The sequence below is a fragment of the Penicillium soppii genome (assembly GCF_028829465.1).
Source record: "Penicillium soppii strain IBT 18220 chromosome Unknown utg000007l, whole genome shotgun sequence".
Taxonomy (NCBI): domain Eukaryota; kingdom Fungi; phylum Ascomycota; class Eurotiomycetes; order Eurotiales; family Aspergillaceae; genus Penicillium; species Penicillium soppii.
The window spans coordinates 2,260,681-2,276,791 of record NW_026643237.1 but is presented as its reverse complement, the minus strand read 5'-3'; the positions used below and the strand labels follow the sequence as shown (position 1 = coordinate 2,276,791).

Genomic DNA, 16,111 nt, shown 5'->3' with positions numbered 1-16,111 from the left:
TCCTCAAAATCTCGTGAAATCATAAAAGAGAAAGAAGGACAGCAACACTACCCAACTATCACAGACGGTCACTGCCTCCGGGTTCCATAGGCCTGTTGCATAGCCCTTTCTTCCTCAGCCAAGTATTCAAGATGCCGAGATCGCAGCTCCTCAAAGGTACAGTGGGTACCTAGAACGTATGCATCCTTGTGCGAGTGAGATGGTGAGAACTCAATTGGTTCGTGTATAGGCATTTCTGGGGTCTGGGTATCATTTTTCGACCCAGTTAAGGCGGAAGTAGCAGAATTGGGATTGTCGGATTTGGGTTTCTTAGCAGCCACGGGTGAAACATCGTCGACGGACATTTCGGCAACTCGCTTTGCTGGGGTAATGCCTTCGTTGGAAGATGCCATATTCTTGTATATTGCAAGAAACGAAAGGCAGGAGAGTCAGTTCTATGAAGATGCATTAGTCTTTGCCTCGGGATGAGAAACTGGGATGGTTGGGTCGGTTGGCTACCTGATGGGAGGGTTGGCGGAATAGGACAATCAGCAATGAAAGAGCAGGTGGTGGACATGGGATGAAAGAGGAAAAGAGACGGAAAGACGCAAGCAAGAGATATCTATGCAAAAAGCTAATGTGTTAAGGCGTTTCTATAACGTGCTCCTATGAGATACCCTAACTTATAATGGCGAGAAAAGTTATAAAAAGTCATCTAAACAAGAACATAGTACAAAGGCACAATTCTGTACGGTATTTTCTGCATGGTTGTACCTAATGCTGAAGAACTTTTTGCATACAAGCCACCCAAGTCGCTAAACTATACTTCAGGGGAGGGAGGGATATCGAATTGCAACTTGCAGAGTGCAAAAATGAGAGTCTTTTCTTTCATGTCATGAGCAGTGCAAAAAGAAATTCGTAAAATGCCAAGATGGCCCAAAATAGGAAACCACTTATCTTTCATAGAAAGATCCCATCACTCGTCGTCCTCAAACTGGTCTGCCCAGCTGCCAGTGATTGGCGAGAATGTAGAATCCAACTTCTCCAATGTTGCCGGTGATTTAGATGGTGCAGGAACGGCTTCGACTTCTGCCTTGGGATCGGGCTTAGTATCGATCTTAGTCTCAGGCTTACTCTCCGCCTTCTTCGGGGCCTCAGGTAGAGCAGGGAACTCATTCTTGTCATCCACCCCCGGCTCAGCAGGACTATCCGCCCACATGCTGCTGGACAACCCCTTGGATGCTGGCCGTTCTCCCGGTGCAGCACGCGGTGAACCACGGCCACGCCCTCCTCGTCCACCCCGACCACGACCACGATGCCCACCAGCGTTATCAGCAACCTCTTCTGTACGGCTATCTTCCAAATCTCGTCGTGCATAGCCGGACACGCCGCCGTGCATACCACGTCGGAATTGGCTACCACCGCCTCGGGGGTTATAGTCTTCCTCGCGTTTCTGCGAGTCCCACTCACGCCCAGTCTGGGACTTGAGCTTCCTTTGTCTGTTTTGTTCACGTTCCTTATCCATCACGCGGCGGTGCGCGAGTTCCTCGCGGCGTTTCTTTGCCGCTTCTTGCTCGCGCTCCATGAATGATGCCTGGTCAGCCTCAGCACGCGCGTGAGCTGCAGCCTTCTTGATGGCGTTCTCTTTAGCAGCAGCAATGCGCTTAGATAGTTCTTCTTCCGTAAGTTTAGGCTGAAAGCAATCAGCATTGGTATCGTCCCTTGGGTATTGGACATATCATCTTACCTTTCTTGTGCCACCCGTGGCACTCCGGTCCCCCCGTACAGCGGGCACACGCTGCACATCGGCGCTATTCGCAGCCGCCTCCCCATTACCCTCCTCGACGGTGCCGGTCTGCTCTTTAGACTCATCGATCTTTTCAGGCTTAGGACTAGCCTCCCGCGCATGCGCAGCCGGCGGGTTGGCATTGTTTCTCTTGCGCGAGGAGCTTTCTGACCGCTTCTGATCAGATTCACGCCCACCGCGCCCTCCTTTACCCCGGCCCCGTCGACCCCGACCGCGTTCTCCGCCACGGCCCCGCTGCGGAGTCTCTCCGCGCGGAGTAAGCTTTTCAGCAGCTGGCGTCTCGGGGACATGTACGTCCCCCGATTCCGGCTCGGGCTCGGGCGCAATGGCCTCTGTCTGTGCCTGCTGTTCTTCTGCGGAGACTGGGATAATTTCGTCGTCGAATAAGTCATCCGCACCGCGAGTTTGCGCAAACTCGTCCATCTGTGGGTCTGCCATTATAATTGAATCGATTTTTATATACTGTGAGGTTGAGCAGGTCAGGGGTAACCTGTGAACACGCGGGATTGAGGCTATATACGAGATGCGAGGGGTAGCTTCGAGGGCCACGAACGGTGATCCGTGCGCGGGTTAGTAGATCGTGGGATTGTTGGTTAAAAAATGGCTGTCGAGAAACATTCCACGGATGTTTTGGGGATCAAATATAAGAAAGATAACCGGGAATGCCAAGTAACACAAATAAACAAGTGCACGGCATCCCCATAACCAAGGGACAGTCTTCAAGGCGGTCTACTTCTGCCATTAAATGCCGAATTTGTTTCTGCCGATGACGTAGAAAGTAAGTAGGTCTGAAGGAAATATATAACTATCTATTCCAAGCTAGTTCTGTAAAACAAGCCCTCAATCTCTCAATATGAATAAGTCTTCTTGTATTTGACAGACTTTGTGGCCTATTTCTATGTCTACACCTCCTTCTATCCCTGCTGATCTCTAGGGCTTCTATATCTCTTGGGAAGCTTTTTCAAAAGATCTTCCTGAAGGTCACTTACAAGCTTTATTTTAGGAAACCCGAATGCTGTATAATATTTGTTTTCACCGGCTGATATGTGACATGTTGTACTGACTGTCTAGAGACCCGGTGAAAAGAGGATGACGAAAAGTCTTGTGATATCAAATGAGTATCTCATCAAATATCTATTTACATAAGTACTAACACCCCTCAAACACACTGCCAAGCGTTCTCATCAGTATAGTTTCCAGGACCCTTGTAGACATTGCGTCGAGGCCAGCGGCAGTGCTTGCGCCTATACTCGACCTTCGACCCGGGGCCATTGGCAAACTTAGCACCACGAACAGTCTCCGGGGCCTTACCCTCCTCAACCCACTGAACCATTGCCATGAGCACGTTATCCTCCGGCTTGTCGCCATCATAAGTCCCCACGCCCTGGCCAATACCATTGGCGCCATCGCCGTTACCACAGTGACCCATACCACTGATTTGGAAGAAGCGGTAGAACTCATCCAGCTTGGAAGGAGGCAGCTTCATGGTGTTTGACACGTGGGAATAGTACCACTTCGAGTCTTCAGAGCTAATGAGCTGATCTTGCAGGCCGTGGTAGTGCAGGACCTTACCGCCGGCCTTCTGGAAGGGCGAGATGTCGCCCTCCCAGGTCTGCACGTTGCAAGGGTTTTGAGCGAGTGCAGCTGCGGCATCCTTGAGGGTGAAATTTGCGCCACTCCAAGAAGGGTCGTTGTAGACTACGTAGCGGAACCAGTCTTGGCTGTATGTGAATGGTGAACCGTTGTACATGATGGGTGCGGCGAGGATCTCCGAGCCGGGCTGCATGCGTGGGTATAGCAGATTGCCGTTGATTCCGTATAAGGGAGATAGGACTTGCTCAGCGGCGTTGACTTGTGCACTGCTGAGACAGCTTGTCTTATTTGAGGCGCTGGGGTCGCAGGTCAAGGTTGCCAGAACAGGGCGGCAGAGATCGGGGTCCTCGATGATTCCGTCTTTGGCGCCATCGATTGCGTCGCATTGGCGGATGATCTCGTCGTGAACGATCTTCCATTCAGCGGTTGACAGGAATGTATCCGCAGTTGGGGGGCCGGTGATGGGATAGAAGTGCGCGCTCCAGGCAAATAAGTTGATCAAGTTGATCGCGGGGGCACCAGCAACGACACCGTCGAAGTCATTGGGGTATTTCTGGACAGATTTCCATCCCTGGCGGCCACCGGTCGAGCAACCAAGGTAGTAGCTCTTGTTGAAACCTTCATCGTAGAATTGCTTGGTGAGCTCCTTGCCCACGACGACTCCAGTGTGCACAGATCGATAAGCATAATCTTTGACCACTTCAGGGTGACGGTAGAATGGCTTTCCCGAGGTACCATTATGTCCATTGTTAGCTCCGACCGTGGCAAAACCCAATTGCGCGGTATATGCAAGATCATAGTACTGAATACCTATCTGTGAATCAGCCACTAGACGAGTATAATTCTTCGACTCCGGTAGGGTTCCTTACAGCCAGAGATACCTCCATTACCAGTGCTCAAGAAACGGCCCTTATATTCACGAGGGAACCAAGCTTCCAGGGTGATCTCGCTGCTGTTCGAGGTCGTCACAGCCATGGCAACTCGGCATAGGTCAACCGAGACAGTCTGGCTTGAATAACCGCAGCTAGGCGGATTGTCTACCAAAGACAGATTGGTATTTCCAGGCACATATTCGGCAAAGTTTACTTTGACATTGGGGATGTTGATTTGATCACCAAATTTGGCACATTTTGATTGAAAGGCATCTTGACTGGCCAGGGCTGTTGAACCCAGGGCCAATAAGGATAACAGGTGAAAGCGAGTCATGTTAAAGGAAGAGATAATTTAATTAACAACATTTGCGAGCATAGCGAAACTAAATAGCTGTGATCAACACCGAGGTTGGCTTGTTCCTGACCTCATACCGTATCGTACCAATTTAAGCCTTGAAACGGCAAACGTGGGACCTGAAATTCCCGCAATCAATATGTGCAGATCTTCGACAAAATAGCTCATTTGTCCCGAAGTTGAGCCGAAATTTGAATTGTCTAACCTGGTCCTATTTGAATCTTGAGTACGGAGTACTATATTATAACAGTGAATAATTACAGGCTATCTCAAAAGGGATCTCAAAAAGGCTTCCAAAAAAGAATATCTCAAAGTAGGGGGGCAAGGGTACAGTACAATTTTATACATTGTAGAGGAAAGATGGAACTTACTGTGCGGAAGTATGATGTAAACATGGAGTCCATATTGGAAGCTTCGCTTGTACAAGATTGTGGCAAAACAAGTATTAAATCTGGAAAAGCCGAAATGAAAGCGGATTTTCCACCGAGTCCAAGGGCATTGGTGTTATCGAAAGGAGGGGGAAATCCGGGGATCTCCACAAATGCGGAGAATTCTGGCTTTTGAACTCGGCACTTGACACTACACCGTAAATTTTAAGAACAGAGGGATACGATGTTGGGTGGAAAAGAGAGAGGAAAAAATCACATTTTATTGAAAAAAAAAACCAAAGTCATACGTAGGCAGATCTACAGATCTACCATTCCCTCCCACGGATGATATCTGCTGCCCGCTCAGCTACCGCATATACCGTCGCGATGGGATTTGCGTGTGTTATAAGTGGAAATACACTTGCATCGACAACTCGCAGATTCTTCGTCCCGTATACCTTCAACTCTTGATCAACTACACCTCCCGCCTCGCGAGGAAGCATGCCCACAGTTCCACAGGCATGATGGCAAGATCCTGCCGTCGACTCACGAAGCAGCTGTTTGATTGCTTCTAAGTCCAGAGCCATGCTGGGCTGCAAGAATGGTTCCAGAGCTTGCGTGGTTGTCAATTGGTGCAGACTTTCCACGTGTCGAGCGAGGAACTCTATGTCTAGATCGTTGCTGAAGAATCCCATATCTATGCTCGGCATCTCGTCTGGGTTGGAAGATGTGATATGACAGGTACCGCGCGAGAACGGGAAGCTTGTGATGACACCCAGCACAACCTTGCCACCGGGTATGACGAGAATCATGAGAATCGCAGAGGCTTCATCTGGTTGCGATATGATTGATTGAATAACCTTGTCAGATAGACTTGCGGGCTCCATGTGAGCAAACAGTTGACCTTGGTCGTCTTGGCCGATACGGGTGTAAGCCACACCTTTGAAACCAAGAGACATTCCTTCGATGTCTGGGTGAGCTTTGAGAGGAACAGGCAGCATACTCATTACATGATTTTGCAAGTTCTCGCCTACTCCCGGTTGATCAATGATCACCGGGATACCGAGACGGCTGAGTCTTTCTTGGCTACCGATGCCTGATAGTTCCAAGATTTTCGGTGTATGGAAAGCTCCTGCAGCCAGAATGACTTCTCTCGTTGCCTGGATCCTTGCTGTCTTTCCTTGGTAGGAGAACTCCACTCCGGTTGCGGTTGTCCTCTCCGAACCAGAAGAAAAGAGAATCCGACGAACAGAGGCTTCTGGTATGATACTGATATTGGCACGCTTGGCTGCCACTTGACCGTATGCATTATCTGCGCTACTGCGAAGGCCCGAGGTCGAATCGATAGTCGCTGTGTAATCGCGCGTGCCAATTGTCCTCTTTTCACCAAGAACATCGACGCTATGCTCATACCCCAGGCTATTCAGAGCATCTTTCCACGCCTGAGCAAGCGGACTGCTCTTAATGTCTGCCAAAGTAGGAAAAGTGACTTGGATTGGTCCATGAGCCTGCTCTCCCAAGCTTGATGACTGAGTTGACTTCGGTCCATTCAGGGTATACGATTTCTGGAGATAAGGTCGCAAAGTCTCCCAATTCCAATCCGGATTTCCCAATTTCGCCCATGCATCGATTCCAGCCGGTGATGGCGGGGTGAATACCAAGCCATTGATCGCAGAGGAGCCACCCAAAACTTTCCCAGCGGGATGGTCCACCTCGCGGCCATTGAACCCAGTCTAAAGGAAGATTCATATGAGCGATTCTAATCAAATTTGGAAGTCCAACACAACGAACCTGTGGGGCTATCTTGAGCTTCCAATCGAGTTCAGATCCGCTCCAAGAGCGCCAAAGCAGGGGGTCTCTAATTCGGCCATCCTCAGACGCATCTGGGCCGCTTTCCAGGACAACAATATAATTGTCGGGATCTTCGGAGAGACGGCAGGCAACTACTAATCCTCCGGTTCCTCCACCGACAATAAGATACTGGGTGGTAGTTGGAATGTCTTCCAATCTCATGGTTAAAGTATCTGTACTGGATGTGAAAATTGGTTGTGATCCTGATTCAGGGAAAATGAAACAGCGGTGAAATGAGCTTCTACATTTCCAAGGTTATAGAGCAGGTATTGGGTCAGGTCCCCAACTGCTAGAGGATTAAATTGCGCGTCAGCAAGGATCAAGGCTGTGCCGGTCAACTTAGAAATTTATAGATTTTCAACCAATCATAGATGTTGCGAACGTCTACGCTGATAAAAGAAGTGTCACACAACAAAAATACTCCTAAGCTCGACTGGAAAGCTTTAGTTTACTGAATTGGTCATTTCTGTCTCATCTTGTATATACTTGACTTCAATGTTGCTACGGACTAAAAAACATGCATTGCGAGTAAACTGCCGTGTGGTAGTGATAGTTCTCTACATCTCCGCAGTTCGCCGCCTTCCTCCGAGAGGGGATCGGATTTCCCCCGATCACCTCAATCATCCTTGGACTTTGTTTTTATTTTGATGTTTACATCTCTGCACACATCATGGCAGAAGTGAGAGAACCTGCATCTGAGCAGACGCCTCTTCTGCGGGCACCCAGCGAAAATGGGGATACCTCGCTCCCAAAGGAACCCACCACGAAGGAGCTGATTTGGATCCTTGGGAGCATCTGGCTGGGTGTCTTCCTGGCTGCACTGGGTATGAAAGAATAAAACGAAATTGAATCTACATTTCAAAAAATTAACAAGCTATCTCTGGCAGACTCGACAATCGTTGCAACTCTCTCCGCGCCTATCTCTTCGTCCTTCAATTCTTTCTCGCTGCTTTCGTGGCTGGCAACCTCTTACTTAATCTCCAATGCCGCCTGCCAACCCCTTAGCGGTCGATTGACCGACATATATTCTCGCCGATGGGGACTTGTATTTTCCAATGTCTTTTTCGCAATTGGAAATCTGATTTGCGGCCTTGCCAGAGCTCAATGGGTTATCATCTTTGGTCGCGTAGTGGCAGGTGTCGGCGGAGGCGGTCTGACCGCGATTTCAACCTTCGTCACGTCCGACCTGATTCCTCTACGCAAGCGCGGCATCTGGCAAGGCATTGGAAACATCTGCTTTGGTGCCGGCATGGGACTCGGCGGTGTCTTTGGGGGGTGGATCAACGACACCCTGGGGTGGAGGTGGGCGTTTTTGCTCCAAGTTCCACTCCTGGTTGTCTCGTGTGTGCTGGTCGCGGTGAAGGTCAATATTCCGGTGAAGGTCTCGGAGACCGCGCGCATCAAGCGCGTTGATTTCCTCGGTGCTATCACCCTCGTTCTGACACTGGTTACTTTGCTGCTTGGCCTTAACACCGGCGGAAACCAGGTTTCCTGGACTCACCCGCTAGTTTTGACATCGCTGGTCATGTCTGTTGTCTTCCTCGGATTGTTTATCTACGTGGAAGCGAAGGTTGCGTTGGAGCCTATTATCCCCGTGCGGCTTCTGTTGGACCGCACGGTGGCAGCCGCTTGTCTGACCAACTGGTTCACTACCATGACTGTATTCGGTCTTTTATTCTACCTTCCCGTTTTCTTCCAGGTACAGGGCCTGTCGGCTACCGCTGCCGGTGCACGTTTGATCCCGCAGGCCATTGGTACCTCGATCGGTTCTTTGGGATCGGGCATCATCATGCGTGCCAGCGGTCGGTACAAGCTTCTCAATTATGTTGTCATGGCTGTTCAAGTCCTCTCCGCTGGACTCATTTGCACCATGGATCTCAACACGCCTGTCGGACTACCCTTCCTTTATTTCTTCCTAGGCGGTGCTTCCTATGGCAGCATGCTGACCATCACATTGGTTGCACTTATCTCCGCTGTTGATCACCAGCACCACGCGGTAGTGACCTCTGCCTCATACGCTTTCCGCAGTACCGGAAGCACGATTGGTATTACCATTGCCTCAGCAGTCTTCCAAAACACCCTGAAGCTGGGGCTTTGGGGTCGCTTTGGTGAGCGCGAGAATGCCAAGGAACTGATCGGTCGCCTGCGGGATAGCTTGGACGAAATCTGGAAGCTGCCCGCAGACTGGACACCGGGTGTTCTTGATGCTTATATGGACTCTCTGCGTGCCGTTTTCATAACTCTACTGGGACTCACAGTGCTAGGTTCTTTGGCTAGTATTGCTATGAGGGAGCACAAACTACACAATAACTTGGCTCGACGTTAAAGTGAGTTTTTGCTTCGGGCTGGATAGAAAGGCACACGCATTTTGTATATACATCGCAGCTATCGAGAGCATAAATAGACCTCGATTGATAACGGTTTGCTCATTCTCTGTACAAGATTAGTACAAATCGTCGTTATCATTGAAATGCACATGACCGATTCGAGTACAACATCATCCAGCTTTCGCCAAATATGGGACTTAAAAGTGTCTTTGCTCCTCCCGAAAGCGCAAAAAAACAGAGACAAAAGCCTGACTCATAAAAAGCATCGTATTTTGTTTAGTCGGAATTGCCCCAAAGAGGTTACAAATAGCCAAAGAAAACAACATTTGAAAGGAACCTTGAGAATGATACAAAGATGTAGAATATCGAGGCTATGCAGCTCGGCATATATCAATACCCTGCTGTCGCTCAACCTATATCATATCAACGTCATCAATCCCACCAAATCATCAAAAAAGTGTACTACTTTCAAATCACATTCAATAGCAAGTAAATATGCACCCTCAAATGACAAGGCAGGCCATCAGGGCCAACATCTCTCGGTTCTTTCGCCGACTGACCCCACCTCCTTACCAGGAGCACGAATCACCGTCTTCTCACCAGGAGCACGAATTGCCCCTTATACAGATCCATTGATCCCCCGCCGTCAGTATAGTGTAAGTGCGAATTCCCTGGTATCAGCTTCATCGTCGACCGCGAAAACTCCGACATCCGCCCGGAAGGTAGGATTGATGAAACCCCCTGTGTCGCGCATTTCATATGGCACATGTGCGCATACTTTACCGATGCTACCGAGGACCCAACATGGGCTTTAGCGTTTTTCAAGTGGATGGGAGAGCTGGAAGACAGGATGGGATTCGATGCGAGTGGGAGTGCAAAGATATTCGTTTTTATTTGAGATCCCTAAGCCCACGATTGAGGGTCTCTCAGTACTCCACCTATCGACCAGCCGGACTGGTTTTTGAAGGCGAAGGGCCTTGTGTACACTTGGGTAAATAGGGTCATTGGTGTATTGGATGAGATTTATACGGAATTTCGAGGATTTGTAAGTGGGTTTGAAAGGAATAGTGAGCAGTTCGTTGTCACTATCATTGAGCGACCTGAAGACAGGGAGGCCCTAACAATCAACAATATGTGAGGTTGTTTTCTTTTTCTCGACCTTTTTTTAAATTTGAAATCTTCAGTCAGGTCTTGTTGTCTCCCTGCATGCTTCTGATTCAACCCACATAGATATCTACGTAATCAGAGTAAACCCCGTGGACGCCTGGGGAAGGTCATCATGAACTCTTGAGGAAGAAGCGAACCATATGAGTATAATTCCAACCCCCCTCTCTCCTCTCTCTTTCTCTCTTTCTCTCTTTCTGTGACATAAAATGACTTGGTGACTAAACTAACCTCTCTTATTTACTATACACATCCGAGCCATCGATATAGCTTGTCTGTTTAATACATTACCATCTTTGAGTCACGGTGGGGCTCTTTGCATGTTTTTACTAGATTTAAGCTGTTTGCGGTCGAAAAGACCTGTCTGTGTCTCACAAACTCCGGCACGAGTTAAAGCTCAATCGAATCGTTTTCCACGACCATCTTCCAGCATCTAGCAAACAGATTTCTCTTAGATACACTAAGTTGACCAGCCATACAGCTATATCGAGCTACAGGTCAGATCAGAAGCAATATTTCACAAGCAAGGTAGGTTTCGCAGAGCCATGAATCAAGAAGACGATTTGCTAGCCACCTCTAGTACATGGTCGACGGCTGAGATCTCAGCTTTGGTTTCCTCAAGCTCCCTTCTCAACGCTTCTAGCTTGAGCTTGAGGGCATGATTGGAGGACTCCAGCTGCGCGGAAACTTCGCTTTCAGGCTCAGTTTGATCTTGAGCTTGGCTGAACTCTGACTGAACATCTGGTGGCCCTTGGTTTTGGCTTTGGCCATCAGAAGGTGTAGTCTTGGTTGTGTGGGAGGACATATCGAGATATGATGTGATGTAAGATTGAAACAAGGTATATGGGGTATATCAGGAGTGGAAGTGTTCGAATATTTAACTGAGCAATAAAAAGATGAAACGGAGTGATAAGTATGAGGTCAAGTCAACCTTGCGGTGAACCGTGTTTTGATGACCGCCTGCGCGGGCCGTGCCAAATCCGAGCCCCCACCTTTAGGCGAGGAGTGCCGGGAGAGTCGATGAACTCACCCTTGCAGCTATGTACAACATATTTATCCTCTCATGGATGGTTATATCGATCTCTAGCATGGTAAGAACCAACCCAGTCAACGGGGATGTATTGAGGAACATCTTTAAGCAACAAATATCATCCTGTTTAACGCCTATGTTGGGAGTCAATTGTGTACGAAACCCGAGACAGCAGACGAAGTTCTCAAGTCCAGATGCCACTCACTGGTTGGGTCATTAATATATGCGAATCTCGTTACTCAATTTGACCTAGCATTTCCGGTCTCTCATTGGTTGTTTTCACGCATTTATTCACATAGCTTTATGCTCTTCTACTGTTATACTTTTAGCTTATGTGTAGAATTAATCTTTTCATTGGTTGAAACACCTACATTGGTAAAACCCTATATCTTCTATTAGAAATTCACACGTCTTTTATATGTCGTACGTATGATTGAGTTCATCACCGATGTCATTATTTATAGTCTTAAGGAGTACCGGTAGGTTAACTAGTTGATTAGGACTATTGTAAACCTACTTAGATATAAGAAGCGTTTTCTTAATCATATACTTTGAATGCATTCTTGCCTGGAGCTATCTTCTCTTGAAACTCATGCCGTAGGGGCAGAACAATCTCATCATATCTCATCAAAAGTAATTTTTGATCCTTCCGTAGTCTTAAACTCGCCTCTAACCTTGAACTTTTTTGTAAGCCAAAATTGTAGGATTGACTTTTCGTCAATACGGTACGCTCCTCTTGGTAGTTTCAATAGTCCATCCATTCTATCATCATTTTCTTTGTGATCTTCAAGGAGCGGATATAGAATTTTATCAATTTTATCATGTATGCGTTATATACACAATAGCCGCCTTAAGTTACACTATGTTTCACTAAATATAGCTCTTGTCTTTTTTAAATATGTTTTATCTGGGACATATATATAAAAGTATAGAAATTGTAACGTAGATAGTTATAAGCTTTAGGCGGCTATCGTCGTACTTGTCATTTTTATGAAGTCGCGAAAGAATCTAGTGCTCCCTTCTGCTTTAAGTGTGGCATGTTGGAGTGACAATGAGAGCGGTCCAATACAGACGCCTACTTTTTAGATTGCGATCGGCACTATCAGACATCAATGTCTCTTGAGGTATATCTTGCAATGTATGAGGTTTGAGAAAACACATAAAACACATCACACATCTCACTCAAGGTGGAGCTGCACTAAGAGGAGACGATGATCTCAGGCACTGACCGCCCTCTGGGCATGAAAAAGAAAAAAAGTACATTCCCTCTGCCAATCAAACGGAGCGTCATGCACGGCCCGTCTCTAACCGCCTACAAGAGACTCTCAAATTGATGTTTTAACTTCCTGCCATTGGTGGTTCTTCCCTTGAAGGATCTCGGCATCGTCTGTGGAGGGCCGCAGCTCGGCAGCTCAAACGGAGTGGCGACGTGGCGACGGGTCCACGACGGTAGAACTTCACCGCTTGGAACGATCGGTCCCAAAGACAATTTTGGGGTTGCATGATTTTCTTCCGATCAGACCACAGTTGGTTGAATATCCCTCGACTCTTCAGGTACAGTGCGCCAAATTCATCTCGTTTTATCGTCTTGAGCGGAATCAAGCTCGACTCGAACTTTTATCTCTCTCACCTGTATCTACATTTTCTGCGACTGCTCTCTTGCCTGTTCGACTTTCTCAGCACGCTTGTTTTTTGACGCATGGCAGTCAGTTCTTGGTCTTATTCATCTGCTCCAGCTACCAAAAACACTATAATTTCAAAAACGCGGCAAAGTGAGATGGAGGTGGATGGCGATTGCAAGAATGCGGTGATTCGAAAACCTTATCGGGTGACCTCCGACCAGACGACTCAACATGCACAGTCGCAACCCCGCCGGCGCTTGCTACTGTCAACCGATAGCGCATTCGCCGATACCGTTCTTCCCTCTCTCGTTCAAAACCCTTTCATCGAATTGCGATTAATCACCGACGAACCTTCCGCTTTACTCACGGGAACGAACAAGATCCCGCACTACATGGACACGGTTGACAGTCAAACGTTTGATAAGAAAACCGGGGCACGGAAGTGGCTCAAGGCAAAGACGGCAGAGCTGTGCGAATGGGCCGACATGCTTTTAATTGCGCCTATCGACGCAGGAACTCTTGGGGCGATGCTGGCAGGCCTGACGAACACATTGACTCTAGCGCTGCTTCGTGGATGGGTCTCGAAGAAGCCTGTGATTCTTATTCCAGGAATGACAGTATCGGAATGGGATCACCCGCTGAGCACCCGACAACTCGACGAGATTGGCCGGTTTTGGCCTTGGATTCGGATTGTCAAGCCCGTGCTTTGGAAGTCAAATGGCCCCGAGGAGCTGACAATTCTGCCATGGGATGGCCTGAAAGAGCTACACGAGGCTCTGGAAAATACGTTACTATTGCCGCCATGGGAAGCTTCTTTGTTGACTGGGGCAGGTCCCCAAGGCTCCGCAGCCTCAACTAAACCCATATCCAAATCCAGATACCCAACTCCAGCGTCTGGCAGTGCTGCCCGTTCTTCAACGCAAATGAAACCCGCAGACAGTGCCGATTTTTTACCCCTTGAGATTTGGCTCGAGATCTTCGAACACCAACTCGGAGACTGGGAAACAGCGAAAGCAGTGGGAATCCCCGTGAATCTCCCCGTCCCTCAAGAATGGCAGAGCCATCTACCGAAAATGTCTACGCCAGCTACACTCGAATATACCATCCTTCGAGGATCCTTTGCTGCCATCAAAAAGCTCATTGACGCCCTACCTCGTTGGAAACCCCTTTCTGACCTTTCCTGCCATCTCATCGTCAAATTCTCACGAACCGATATCTTGTCATATCTCACCGAAAACCACCTGGACCTTCTTTGGACAACCTCCAGACTCACAAATATTCCCTACCGCGCATCTGCAATCTACGGCAACCCTAACGTTCTGACTTGGTGGCGCGATGCTCCTGCCCTGCCCAACAAAGAGTACAAGACAGACGCTATGGACGGTGCATCCCGAGCGGGATTCATCGACGTGCTAGACTGGTGGCTACATTCTGGTCTTCCCCTACGATACAGCGAGCGAGCACTCGAAGCAGCCAGTGCAGAAGGCCGAGTCGCTGTGCTCGACTGGTGGAAACAAGCCTCTGCCAATGCCCCATTGAACAACCCCTTGCCCCTTAAGGTAGGCAAGTCTGTTCTTTTGGCCGCCCAATCGGGCCGCACCGCTTCCCTTGCTTGGTGGGATGCTTCAGGGATCCCGTATAGTCATGCCGAGAACGTGGCCCGCATCGCGAGCACGCATGGCCACGTACATGTGCTTGAATTCTGGTACAAACTCAAAGGCCCCAAAATGATCTTTGATAACCAGGTTCTGGTTGGCCCAACAAAGAACGGCCACGACCAGGTCTTGCAGTGGTGGAAAACCTGCGGCATGCGGGTTGAGTTCAAGACCTGTGATATCGAGGAAGCGCTTGAAGACGCTGATCCGTCTTCTGGCGCTGAAGGTCGTGTTCGGCGATGGTGGGAACGGAATGGGCTGAACCTTGGAGTTGGCACGAGCGAGTGGATGAGACCCAAAATTCTATAAATACTTGCACGGCTACATCCGGGGTTTGGTTTGATTTCTGACATGAAACCTGCATTTATATCTCTCGACTCTTGCGATTGTTTTTTTGTTGTTCTTTTCTATATCACGACTCCAGACGATGACGACCATGATACCCATTTGAATATTCGCGCTGTCACTTACATTGCGCGTCAAGGCTTCTTACTTGTTTTGGAAGCCTTCAGGAGAACATATCTCTTCGGGTGTATTCAAATTGAATCTGTACTCTTTACATATCTTTCTGGAGTGAATGTTATACCATGTCCACATCTCGAATGCTCCAATCTTAGATTAAGAAAATGCTCACGACTGGAAATGTCTCACTGAGCCCCAAGCAAATATTTTTCCTTGGGCTCACCGGTCAGAATCCTTCTTCTCTCTTTCAGTGCAACCCAAAGAAATCGTCCTTGGATAAATGCAAAAGCAGCATTTTTCACATATCCCCACCCAATAAAATTATACCAGTACCAAATTCCAGACCATGGGGTCGAGATGAACCAGCGAAGCGGCGGTCTCGGAGCTAGATGATACCAGGAAAGGCCGATCCTGATATGAAATGTAGTTTGAGTAGCGATTCCCACGAGGCTCCAAATAGACATGGAATGTGGCTTCACTGGCTCATCCCTTATAGGCATTACACCATGGAAAATGGCATAAACGACTGCCGGGTTCATGAAGAGCGTAAGATGCAGTACTTCGTTCCAGGTTCCACCCATAGATCGAGTAGGCTTACCCTTGAACAAAGGAAGTGTTGCCTTCACCGCACCGAATAGACTGAGAGATATCAATAGCAGCTTTTGCTTGAGCGGACTAGAGGTATAGTATATGCCCCCTATGTATCTGGTTTTGATAGTCAGCTTCGGTTTCATGTTGAACAGGGTGTCCGGAAGTCTAATTTGCTTATAGGACGAAAGACATTGCCATCCATACTGCCGTCACTTGGAAGAGGTCTAGCCAGCCTTCAGACGTCTGGATCAGGCTAGTCACTAGCGCTTTCTGCGAAACAGCTGATGCAGCTTTCTTATTTCGTAGAAAAAAGAAATAGGCCATATGCAATTGCTCCGTGGCGCTGAAGACGCTGAAGAGTAGATAGATGAAGGAAATATTCGCTGGACTTTTTGTTTGATAGAGTCGGCGGATTTGGAGAATGAGAGATATGGC

General features: G+C 48.3%; 7 protein-coding genes across 7 annotated transcripts; 2 read left to right on the top strand and 5 right to left on the bottom strand.

Annotated features, from left to right (window-relative positions):
• Window positions 1-68: 68 nt before the first annotated feature.
• Window positions 69-392, bottom strand: N7529_010125 (uncharacterized protein; the record flags this gene model as incomplete). The annotated part of the gene is made up of 1 exon (XM_057245652.1): window positions 69-392. One exon carries the CDS (start codon window positions 390-392, stop codon window positions 69-71), a length of 324 nt encoding a protein of 107 aa, XP_057093915.1.
• A 563-nt stretch (window positions 393-955) lies between these two features.
• Window positions 956-2,224, bottom strand: N7529_010124 (uncharacterized protein; the record flags this gene model as incomplete). Its single annotated transcript, XM_057245651.1, has 2 exons — window positions 956-1,672; window positions 1,727-2,224. The coding sequence occupies 2 exons, from the start codon at window positions 2,222-2,224 to the stop codon at window positions 956-958; spliced, it is 1,215 nt and encodes a 404-aa protein (XP_057093914.1).
• Window positions 2,225-2,945: 721 nt separating this feature from the next.
• faeB-2 (putative feruloyl esterase) lies at window positions 2,946-4,585 on the bottom strand (the record flags this gene model as incomplete). The annotated part of the gene is made up of 2 exons (XM_057245650.1): window positions 2,946-4,189; window positions 4,249-4,585. 2 exons carry the CDS (start codon window positions 4,583-4,585, stop codon window positions 2,946-2,948), a joined length of 1,581 nt encoding a protein of 526 aa, XP_057093913.1.
• Window positions 4,586-5,300: 715 nt separating this feature from the next.
• Window positions 5,301-6,987, bottom strand: N7529_010122 (GMC family oxidoreductase; the record flags this gene model as incomplete). The annotated part of the gene is made up of 2 exons (XM_057245649.1): window positions 5,301-6,707; window positions 6,766-6,987. 2 exons carry the CDS (start codon window positions 6,985-6,987, stop codon window positions 5,301-5,303), a joined length of 1,629 nt encoding a protein of 542 aa, XP_057093912.1.
• A 508-nt stretch (window positions 6,988-7,495) lies between these two features.
• On the top strand, window positions 7,496-9,151 carry N7529_010121 (Major facilitator superfamily domain general substrate transporter; the record flags this gene model as incomplete). Its single annotated transcript, XM_057245648.1, has 2 exons — window positions 7,496-7,649; window positions 7,713-9,151. The coding sequence occupies 2 exons, from the start codon at window positions 7,496-7,498 to the stop codon at window positions 9,149-9,151; spliced, it is 1,593 nt and encodes a 530-aa protein (XP_057093911.1).
• Window positions 9,152-10,866: 1,715 nt separating this feature from the next.
• N7529_010120 (uncharacterized protein) lies at window positions 10,867-11,121 on the bottom strand (the record flags this gene model as incomplete). Its single annotated transcript, XM_057245647.1, has 1 exon — window positions 10,867-11,121. The coding sequence occupies one exon, from the start codon at window positions 11,119-11,121 to the stop codon at window positions 10,867-10,869; it is 255 nt and encodes an 84-aa protein (XP_057093910.1).
• A 2,002-nt stretch (window positions 11,122-13,123) lies between these two features.
• On the top strand, window positions 13,124-14,932 carry N7529_010119 (uncharacterized protein; the record flags this gene model as incomplete). Its single annotated transcript, XM_057245646.1, has 1 exon — window positions 13,124-14,932. The coding sequence occupies one exon, from the start codon at window positions 13,124-13,126 to the stop codon at window positions 14,930-14,932; it is 1,809 nt and encodes a 602-aa protein (XP_057093909.1).
• Window positions 14,933-16,111: the final 1,179 nt, after the last annotated feature.